Source organism: Gekko japonicus, unplaced genomic scaffold (genome assembly GCF_001447785.1).
Source record: "Gekko japonicus isolate JY-2015 unplaced genomic scaffold, Gekko_japonicus_V1.1 scaffold3686, whole genome shotgun sequence".
Taxonomy (NCBI): Eukaryota; Metazoa; Chordata; class Lepidosauria; order Squamata; family Gekkonidae; genus Gekko; species Gekko japonicus.
The window spans coordinates 34535-46068 of record NW_015172660.1 but is presented as its reverse complement, the minus strand read 5'-3'; the positions used below and the strand labels follow the sequence as shown (position 1 = coordinate 46068).

General features: G+C 50.7%; 1 protein-coding gene across 1 annotated transcript in view; it reads right to left on the bottom strand.

The window, feature by feature from the left end:
• LOC107119267 (transient receptor potential cation channel subfamily M member 4-like) overlaps window positions 1-7851 on the bottom strand; it is a 44870-nt gene extending 37019 nt beyond the window's left edge. Inside the window, exons 1-4 of the mRNA XM_015421736.1 lie at window positions 7700-7851; window positions 3974-4151; window positions 3508-3688; window positions 412-578 (exon numbers count right to left, since the gene is read on the bottom strand). Of these exons, the coding sequence (XP_015277222.1) occupies window positions 412-578; window positions 3508-3688; window positions 3974-4151; window positions 7700-7851 (678 nt within the window). The remainder of the gene's footprint in view (window positions 1-411; window positions 579-3507; window positions 3689-3973; window positions 4152-7699) is intronic.
• Window positions 7852-11534: the final 3683 nt, after the last annotated feature.

The window sequence follows — 11534 nt, the reverse complement described above, 5'->3', positions numbered from 1 at the left end:
GCTCTTTCGAGGACTGCTCATGAGAGAACAGCTCTGAAAGAACTTATGACTGACCCAAGATCACACCAGCAGCTGCATGTGAAGGAGTGGGGAATCAAACCTGGTTCTGCCAGATTAGAGTCTGTGCTCTTAACCACTACACCAAACTGGCTTGCCATGGGATACTCATTGAGGCTGGAGGTATTACCACATGCCGTGGCAGAGCCTTATGCCATGAACAGGTGGGAGGGTCAGTACAGTGTCAGGGCTGGTTTTGGCCCCTGTTCACCTCTGGTGTCCTAGGCAATCACCTAGGTGCATGTAATGAATACACTGGCCACACTTCCTTTCCGATCCCAACCACCTCTATGTGCTCAGTTTGTGTTTGCCCACAGTTTCTCCTGCCTACCCCCCCCCCCCCACAAACAATACCTTCGGGTTTACAAGAGAATGGCGATTCTCAACCATGCCCCATGGAGCGATGCCCATCGCCACCACGTGGGTGCTGGAATTAGTACTGGCTGTGGTGTGGTCTCTCACGGCTTCCCCGACGTATTTGCCCACTCCAGCCTGGAGGCCGCCCGTCATAATCCAGGCCCCTGTGGGGAAAATCGAAGGGACTGTGGCATGGTGGTGACCTTTATACAATGTTAAGAACTATACGCGTTTGCCAATTTTATACTATACATGTTAAAGCAATTCTTGTTTTCAAATGAAAGAAGAAAGAGGTGGTTTGTGTATTCTAGGGCCATTCAGAGGAATCAGACCACACCCTGGACGCTCTGAATGGATATTGTAGGGAGTTCCTGACTGAGAAATAGCCATAGAAGGATGAGGATAATCACCATTTCCTTGGGGCACACCTGTTGGACGACATCAATCACTCACACAGAAGTTTATTTCTGAAAGAGCTCAACGTCCTTATTTGTGTATCCACACCCTCTTTCTCAAGCACGCACACCCACCTAGAGATCCTGCACTGTGCACTTTGATACACTTACGGTGCTCCCTGTCTCACAGATACACATGCATAAACACAGCAATTAAAAAAACACCCTCAGAGCACACACATACACAGCATCTGTGAGTCATGCCTTTTTTTTTGCAACAATCACACCTTTCAGAATAGACACCTGCTTCTACCTGTATGATTCTCTGTGTCTCTGGACCGTATCATCTGAATGCACACAGACATAGCCAGACGTACACACAGAGGTGTACTTTAGAGTTCATGTGAAACCACTGTTTATTTTAACTATGCTTAGTTTGTGAAACCAGGGTTCAACTTTCCAGTGATTCTGGTTTTCCTCAACAAATGCTGGTTTCATTGCCTTTCAGCCGAGAACTAAGCTAGGACTGAGCCAGAATGCCTGTATTGACACATCACAGGAAACCATAGCTAAGACCAACAGTGGTTAACCAACCAATTTCAAACCATGGTTTCAGCTGCTGGTTTGAGGGACCCCCCCCAACCAGTGTTCCATCTAAGCTGTGGAGTCCTGTGAGCAAAAATTCTACTTTGTGAGCTACTGGCATTAAAGTCGTGAGCGAGCAATTTGGCTACTGCATGAATTAGTTTGCTCCGGAGCCATCCTCCCTGAGCGAAGACAAAAATGTGTGAGCCAGAGGCTAAAGAACTGTGAGCTAGCTCACACTAACTCAGCTTAGAGGGAACACTGCGGGCCCCAACTAACCATAGTTAGGTCCTGTCCATACGAGGCCGTTTGGGCCGGGAGCGGGACGGAACGGGGGCGGAGCAAACGGGCACGAACACACGGCAACATCTGGGAATCGTTGCCTGGCTGTCCCTGTTCTGTCCCAAACGCCGATACCGCGCAGCAAAAAAGCACCACCTTCCTAGGTGGTTGCATCCCTTGGAGCGGCTCAAGGCGGGCCGTGGGATCGGCCGGCGCGTTCTTGCGCCGCTGCATCTTGGCCCCCAGCCGTACTACGCAGTTCGACAGCCTCCCCCTCCCATTGGACTCTTGCTCCCCGGCATCTGATCGTGCCGGGGAGCGATGCGCCGCGGCTGAGGGGATCCGTGGGATCCCGCCGCGGTGTCTCAAGTTCGGTGCGGCTCTGAGTAGCCGTGTTTCAGCCGTCCCGTGTGGCAAGGACCTTAGTAGAGCAGCCTGTGTTCAGACAGTCATGCTAGCCATGGTTAGTTTATTTTAACATGGTTTGTTTTAATGAGACTTAGTTTGTGAAATCAGGATTTGGCTTCTGCAGATCCTGGGTTTTGCGTTGACAAATGCTCAGCTGTTTCCACGGAGGGAGCCCTGAAAATTAGCCCCAGTCACGGCAGCTGCAGCCAGTGGAATGTCTCTGGGTGGGAAAGGTATCTGCACACACCCCATCCCTGTTGTATTTGGTGCCACCACCATCACCTCAGTCCCCAGTGTTCCCCCTTCCCTCCATTGCAGGTTGATTCCTTCATGTCAGGGTTGCCATCCTCCAGTTGGGGCCTGGAGTTCTCCTGGAATCACACCTGAGCTCCCTACTACAGGAATCAGCATCCCTTGGAGGGTTGGAGGGTGGACTCAATGTCATCACATCCCCACTGAGATCCCTCCCCTCCCAAAACTCTGCCCTCTCCAGGCGGCACCCCCAAATCTCCAGGAATTTCCCAAGCTGGAGTTGCCAGCCGTACACGTCTCGGCTCAGATAAGAAAGTTCTGTCTCTCAGTCCTAGCTCAACCGCCACACATAAGGTTGCGAGCTCTGGGTTGGGAAATACCTGGAGAATTTGGGGGTGGAGCCTGGGTAGGGTGTAATGTATTCAATAGCTGTCACTGAGTGCATGATGTATGTGAAACATCTAATTGACTTGCCATGTTGAGCTTCGTCCTGGGCTAGGATCCAGATCCATCCAATCGCATTGCTAGCCCAGGAAGCACCTAGCCAATCACTTTACAGCAAGCTCCCTGAGCGGGAACGTCCGTGATTGGTCCTTATATGAACAACCGTATTGGTTGGTATTTGTACAGTGGGTGTGGCTACATTAGCCGGGAGAGTTTAAAAGCAGGACAACTGCAATGTAAAAGCTGAACTGTTCTGTTCTGGCTATCAGATGTTGATCCGTGTTGGAGTTGTGTTCGAGTTGAAGAATAAAGTTGTGTTCTTGCTGAATCACTCTCTGACTTCTTTGTTAAGCGAGCGACTTAACAGAGGGGGGGTTGGGTGGGGGGACCTCAGCAGCGTATAGTGCCATCGAGTCCACCCTCTGAAGCAGCCACTTCCTCCAGGGGAACTGATCTTGGAAATAAACTGTAATAGCGGGAGATCTCCAGGTTACTCCTGAAGGTTGGCAACCGTAACCACGCAAGGCCTTGTTACCGGTCAGGAGTGAGCAGAAAGGAGGTGCGGCAGAGGCAGGATTGCAGACACCGCAAATCTATTTATTCTATCTCCGCAGGAGCTCTCTGGCACCACCAGTGCCAGAGAAATTAATTGGGTAACACCAGTGCTAGAAGAGTCAAGATGCGAGGGTGTCAACAGACTGCTGACACGAAAAGGAGCAGGCCTTACCAGTGCTCTGAGCCGCTTTCACCAGACCTTTCCGCAGCACATCCTTAAGCCAGGCCCTCACCCGCACCTCGCCTTCACCCCCCACCACTGACACCACCAGGTTGGGGTGTGGGATTTTCCAGTGGCTCGTGACCAGGGCATAGGCAGCTGCCGGATTCGACGCGTCTGACAAGCGAATGAACTTACAGGGGGGGAAGAGGGGAGAGAAAATGCAGCGGGTATTTATTTATTTATTTATTTCTCGGATTTTTACCCCACCCTCCCAGCCGTAGCTCTCGGATCCTGACCCACAGCCCCACACTGAGGTATCTCTGGACGAGCCCACCCTTAACTGTACAGAAGCCTTTTATATCACCAAGCCAAGAGATAACCGTTGCCTTGCTTTGTGCAGGCATCCCAGACTGTCTCTTCCCATAATTGTCCCCTAGCTGTGGCCCGCCTAGGGCTCAGGCCACATCCAGCTCACCTTGCTGGGCCTGCGCCCAGTGCCCACAAACTCCACCTCTCCGTAGGCGTCCGTGGGTCCCTCTGTTGTGTGCTGGGCTGAGACCCATTTGCTGACAATGGCTGCTCCGAAAGCATCTTCTGTGGCTACGGAGGTATGGTTGCTGCGAGCATTCCCGCACTGGCACAGGCTGGGGCCCCTGCAGAATTGGGGAAGCACAGAAAAAGAGATTTCAGACAAGATGTAGGCTTCGGTGTTGGGATTGCAGGGGGGCAGCCATGTTAGTCCATTGCAGCAAAGTAAAACCGGTGGCACCTTAAAGACTAACAACACTTATTTCAGCCTGAACTTTCGTGAGTCCAACTGTCAGAGCATCTCAAGACGTGAACTTTGAATCATGAAAGCTCATGCTGAAATGAACATTGTCAGTCTTTAAGATGCCGATGTTAGCTCGAGCAAGACGTGTATGTTCCACTCTTGCCTTAGGTATTCCTCCTCCGGAGTCTCTTCCTTCATATAAAAAAAAAGGTAAAGGTTCCCTTGCTCGAAAGCCAGTCGAGTCCGACTCCGTTTCAAAGCTGAAGAGCCAGCGCTGTCCGAGAGCTCACTCTGGGTCTCGAACTGCTGAACTACCAACCTTCCACAGCCTGCAGTTCAGCGTCTTAACCACTTGAGCTACCGCAGCTTCATATACTAGATCCTTAAAAATACCTAGTTATAGACGTGTTTTCACTCTTGCTAGGCTTAACTCTTTTCCCACTACTGAGTTAACAGGTCGCTTTTCTAAAGTCCCATACTCGGATTGCTTATGTAATTGTGAGACTGGAGCTGTGGAAACACTTGGCCATCTTCTATTATTCTGTCATTAGCGGTCGATTCCTAGATCGATTTGGATCACTCCAGTCTTACCAAACACCGATTACCTACTGAAGTCTGGGTGGTCCCCTATCTGTTGGCAGGTATTAATCCTGAAACCACTTATTTCGTTACAAAATTTTTAATGATAGTTTTATCTGTAAAGCAACAAAAATCTGGCGTGACTCAATTGTAACGGAATTTGGTATACATTCAGTTACTATGATTTAAATGAATATTTAAATGAATTATATTTTTATTAATGACTTCTGTTTTAACATTTTAGATCTTTTAGATTTATTTTGACTGTAAATTTTGATTGTAAAGTTCATACTTTGAGGCTTATGTTGTATATCCATGTTTGATCATTGAGCTTAAGACCTTTGGTCATAGAAGCTAATAAACATAAGCAGGGGTCATTTCCTGCAGGAGCGCACAGGAGCAGAGCTCTGGCAGTAAAGAGCCCAGGGGGCGGGCACATGCAACAAGCCCCACCCCCTGCTCCCAGCAGCCCTCAGTCAGAGCAAAGCAGCCAGGTAAGTTGCGGAGCTCCCCCCGGGCCCCTGGTCCAGAACAATCCAGTGGCACCTTTAAGACCAAGTTTTATTCAAGTACAAGCTCTCCCTCCTCTGCAAGGACAGATCTGCACGTTCCTCCACCCCCCCCCCAATAGCTAGCAATCCAAAACAGTCCAGTGGAGCCTGAGTGGTGGGTGTTCTGACACACTTCCGGTGATGTCAGGGTGTGTGGCATATGCAAATAAGTTATGCTAATGAGTTATGCTAATGAGCTCCTGCACCTCTTTTTCTACGAAATGACCCCTGAACATAAGAAAATTGAATCAATCAATCAACAAATAAATAAGATTCCAATGGACTTCTGTTTTATTAAATGTGGAGACCTGTGAATGAAGGCTTCTTCCCAGCTTTGTCTCTGTTATCCTTTAGTGCTTGTGTAAGCGACAGCCCAACACTTGAGCAAAATTGTGTACAGGGAGGAAAAGGTGTGCCACCGTCCCATGGGAAATAAATGTCAAGCAGAGAGTGGGATGTCGCAAGGGGTAACAGGAAGTGGATACTGTGTGGCAGACAACATTTCCTGGGAGTAGGGTTGCCAACCTCCTGGTGGGGCCTGGAGATCTCCCAGAATTAGAACTTCTCTCCAGGTGATACAGATCAGTTCTCTTGGAGAAAATGGTGGCTTTGGAGGGTGGACTCTATGGCGCTCCACAAATCTCCAGGTATTCCCCAGCCCAAAGCTGCCAACCCACCAAGAAGAAAAAGAATGCAATACAGCACTAGAGGATGCCGAGAGAAGGGTAGCATGGATATAAAAACTAGATGCCTGAAAGTGAAGAGTATGTATGCGTGAGGGAAAAGCAGAGGCTAGGCCAAATTAGAGATTATATTAAGACCTGTGATCAGATCTCTGGCTACGGAGATTAGAAGCTGCAAAGGGTGAGTAGAGGAACCATTTGGACCAAATTTGTGGCAATGGGGAAAGATTTTCACATCACCCCCCTCTGCCACAAATACCACTTCCCCAATTGAAACTCTCCCACTTGCTGTTAGCGCTGGTGGCAAGAAAGAAAAAATAGCCCATGTCTCTTTCTTCCACCAGGTCTCTGCATCTGATCATAGGTTCCCTAACACATTGTTTGACTAGGCTGAGAGAGAAAACAAACCATACTGTCATGATGATGAGCACTCTGGAGAGCCAGTTTGGTGTAGTGGTTAGGAGCATGGACTCTAATCTGGGAGAACGGGGTTTGATTCCCTACTCCTCCACAAGCAGCTGCTGGCGTGACCTTGGGTCAGTCACAAGTTCTCTCAGAGCTGTTCTTTCAAGGTCAGTTCTCGAGAGAGCTCTCTCAGCCCCACCTACTTCACAGGGTGTCTGTTGTGGGCAGGGGAAGGGAAAGGGATTGTAAGCCACTCCTTCGGGTAGTGAAGGGTGGGGTATAAATCCAATCTCTTCTCTTCTTCCCAAAAACATGATGGGAATCTGATTGGGAGTTAGTGTGGTACAGCGGTTAGTGCATCAGACTTAGGACCTTAGGGAGACCCAGGTCCAAAACCACACTCTGCAGTGAAGCTCACAGGGTGACTATGGATCATGTAGCTGCCACCACTTCCTGTGGCAGTGCTGGGGTGCAAAACCACACTCTGCATTGAAGCTCACAGGGTGACTATGGATCGGTCCCGGCGTAGCCTTAGTAATTCTAGAAGCCTGGGCAAAAGTCCAGGATGGAGCCCCAGAATTGCTGTCCTCTGCCGCCAGGGCCAAGCAAGGAGTGGGCTGTGCCCTAGATGGGGTGGGTACAAAACAGCTGTCACTGAGAGTGGGCAGCCCAAGCCCTGAATAAGGCAAGTTTGATCAGAGGCCAAAGCCTCCTTTCCCCCCTGCCTCTGCTGGGGCAGTCGGAGCCAGGAAAGCATGCCCTGGTTACCCATTGGCTAAGACTGACGCTGATCAATGACATTATTAGCATAACCTACTTTACAGGGTTGTTGTGAAGATAAACTGAGTAAGGGGGAGCCACATACACCGCCCTGAGTTCTTACGATGAAGGGCTGTATAAAAATTTCCTAGATAAAGATAAGAGAAGGATTGGGGCAGGTGGTGGATCCCTGTAATGACACTGATGTATGGGGCAAAAAGCAAACATTGGGAAGAGCCGTAGAAACTAAGAGCAGCATGAATAATTCGAACCATTATAAGCAATAATCATCTTGAAGACTAACAGATTTATTACAGCATAAGCTTTAATACAACAAATGCAGCTGAGAGCATGTCGTAGTCTGAGTCTCCGTGCTGCGAACCCAGTACTTTACAGTGGCAACGAGGATGGGATCCTGATGAGCGGGCCTGACTCTTCATCCAGCACCGCACCACTGAGCATCGATCCAGAGGAAGCCACTGTGCCCCGCACCGCTCCCGAGCAGCACTGCAATGCGCCCAGCGCTCCCGGACACCGCTCCCCGCTCCGCTCTAGAGTCATGGCAACCGCTCTGGGACACCTCGAGGTTTTCGAGCCCACACATCCCGTACCGCCGAACTTAAAATAGATGATGCCCTACAGCTTGCCACTGCCTATGGAGCTTCTGTTTGGGTGGCCCGCGGCATCCGCGGGCCCAGAGTTCACAGCATTCACCACCCGCAAAGATGAACTGTCGGAAGCCTCCTGGCTCCCAAGGCACTCCTAGAAAACACATACAAGGGGATTCTCAAAGCTTTGACCAAATACTACACGCCCAAGCCAACAACGATGGCTAGATGCATGGAATTCCAAGCGCGCCTCCAGAAGCCCAGTGAGATGCCCGCCGCCTTCATGGCCGCCCTGAGCCAACACGCGATGGAGTGCGGCTTTACAAAGTGGAGGAGAACATTTTGACCCAGTTCGTCTGGGGATTGAGCAGGGCTCTAGTCGGGGGGGGCTCCCAAGGCACTCCTAGAAAACACATATGAGGAGATTGTCAAAGCTTTGACCAAATACTACACGCCCAAGCCAACAACGATGGCTAGATGCATGGAATTCCAAGCGCGCCTCCAGAAGCCCAGCGAGACGCCCGCCGCCTTCATGGCCGCCCTGTGCCAACACGCGATGGAGTGCGGCTTTACAAAGGTGGAGGAGAACATTTTGACCCAGTTCGTCTGGGGACTGAGCAACGTAAAACTCCACCACAAGATGGTAGGTACCGCCGAACTTAAAATAGATGATGCCCTACAGCTTGCCACTGCCTATGGAGCTTCTGTTTGGGTGGCCCGCGGCATCCGCGGGCCCAGAGTTCACAGCATTCACCACCCGCAAAGATGAACTGTCGGCTCTCAAAGGGTGTCTCCTGTGGGGGGATGGGGCGGTCATCCCCAACGCCCTGAGACAACGGGTCCTTGACGCGCTCCACAAAGCCCACCCGGCAATAATCCGGACGAAGGCCATGGCCCAGAGCTACGTCTGGTGGCCAGGGATTGGCACAGAGATCGAGTCCTGGGTGCGGAGGTGCCAGACATGCCAGGCGGTCCTCCCAAACCCGCCAAGCGCACTCACCCAGTCCTGGGAGTCCACACACAGGTCGTGGTCCCGGCTCCACATTGACTTTGCCGGCCCCTTCCAAGGACTGATATTCCTGGTCACTGTGGACTCCTACTCTAAATGGTTGGAGATTAGCCCCGTCACCACCACATCTGTGAAGGCCATCATCCGCGTGCTGCGCTGGATCTTTGCAACCCATGGACTGCCAGACAGGATAACCTGGCACATGAGGTCAGCACCCTTCCATCCCGTGACCAACGGGCAAGCAGAGCAAATGATGCGCACTGTGAAGGAAGCCTTCAGCTGGATCACAGATGGAGACTGGGAGTTCCGACTAGCACGCTTCCTCCCTCTAAGCTGTGGAATCCTGTGAGCAAAAATTCTACTTTGTGAGCTACTGGCATTAAAGTTGTGAGCAGGCAATTTGGCTACTATATAAATCAGTTTGCTCTGGAACCCTCCTTCCTGAGCTAAGGCAAAAATGTGTGAGCCGGAGGCTAAAAACCTGAGCTAGCTCACACTAACTTAGTTTAGAGGGAACAGTGCTCCTGACTCAGCAAACGACACTAAACCCCGTCAATGGCCGCTGCCCCGCAGAACTTTTGATGGGCTGCCACCCCACTATTCTGCTGGACAGGCTGCATCCGGACCAGGCGCCAGAACAAAGGGAGGCTCCCCGGGGGTTCTTCCCGGAAGACCCCGTATTCATTAGGAACTTTGGGAAGGGACCCTCGTGGCTGGCAGGCAGGGTCGTAAGAGCCACCAGTCCAGTATCCTACGAAGTGTCTACGGAGGACAGCGAGCTCCTCAAGAAACATGTGGACCAACTTTGGCGGCAACAGCTCCCGGTTGAAAAGGAGACACCCCCACACACAGTTCGTGGGGCCCGAACTCTACACACCCGAGGCAAGCGTCCAGCCTAACCCACCAAACCCCGGAGAAGCACCAACGGTCGAGAAGACGCCCACGCCACTGGGACCAGAGGAGCAGCCACCGCTACCACCACAGCATGGCATGGCCAACCATCCAGAGATGGTCGCAAGCAACCCCGCACCAGCGCCCCGACGTTCCCTGCGAGAGCACAGACCACCAGCCTACTTGAAGGACTATGTGACAGATTGGTTCAGAACTATGGGGGGGAGGGATGTCATGTACGCGGACCGCCACCAGGGGTCCGCTGCCCTAGTAAGGAGCTTGGTCCCTAAACACAAAAGGGACCTAGGATCCTAGACCACCATGAGTCCACCAATAGGACTTCTGGTGGGAAATTCAAACCCTCCAATGGGACTGTGGCTGTGCTGGGTGGAGTGTATATAGTTGGCTCTTGCGGAGCCGGCTTTTTATCTTAGTGTGTGAAGTACAATAAATGCGTCTGAGAGCATGTTGTAGTCTGAGTCTCCATGCTGCGAACCCAGTACTTTACAACCAGAATCTGCTTTGTCGAATGCATGGTGTGTTGGCACATATGTTACACATGGGTACAGAGGAGGAAAATGTAAACAGTAAACTGTAAACTGTAAAATACAGGACATACAATCTATTTGTCTATCAAGTACTGCTCATACGGCTATCGCTTTAAGCAGAAGTTAGAACCAAAAATGATTTTAAAAAACCTTACTCAGTATTATTTTTTTTATAATTGATTATTGTGCCTATGAATTTTGCCACTGAGAGGGTGACATGATCATTTGTATCCAACAGTAGCTGACACGTGGGTTCGTACAGTTAGCAATTTTGTATTTTTAAGTAAAGGGTTGAGGATGTACAGTCAGAGATATTTCATTGCAAAGTCCAAAGACAAGTATTTGTAACAGTGACTGTTTACAATGGGAATCACTGACATCATGGAGATGCTAAAAACACAAGAGTCTGCTCAAGATTTAAAGGTTGTGGGAATGGAGAATAAATTATCGAGACAGCCATCTAAGTAGGTTTGCCAGGTGAGGCTGACAAGCTGGCGGGGGACTTTCCAGGAGTCTTAAGGAGAGGGGAGGGAAGAAGCATGATTGAACTCCAAAGGGAGTTCTGGCCATCACTTTTAAAGGGACTGCGTTCCTTTAAAATGCCTTCCCTCCATTGGAAATAACAGAGGATGCGGGCACCTTCTTTTGGGGCTCATAGAATTGGACCCCCCGGTCCAATCTTTTTGAAGCTTGTGTCTATTTAGGTAATTATACCCCACTCTTTGCCCTAACCCGGATAGCCCAGGTTAGCCTGATCACATTAGATCTCAGAAGCTAAGCAGGGTTGGCCCTGGAAAGTACTTGGATGGGAGACGTCCAAGAAGGAATACCAGGTACGTGACACAGGGGCAGGCAATGGCAAACCACCTCTGAACACCTCTTGCCTTGAAGACCCTACTGTGACTTGATGGTGCTGTCCACCATCACCCCCACCTTTCTCCCCAGCGGGAACCAAAGTGGCTTACAACATTGTTCCCTCGTTCTCTAGCCTTGTGAGGTAGGTTTCTGACAGCAATGCAGATTCTGTGAATTTAGGCAGATCATTAGAAGGAGGGCAGGAAGGGATGATCCTGTGCTTAGCTCTCGCCGTCCTTTCCTACATGCTCAGGGTAGTGCCAATCGCCACTTTGGGGTCAGGAAGGACTGGCCCAGGATCTTGGAGGTTTTTTGCCTCCCTCCGGGCATAGAGCAGGGGTCCCTGGGGGAGTGGAGGGGACGGTTGGTTGTGCAG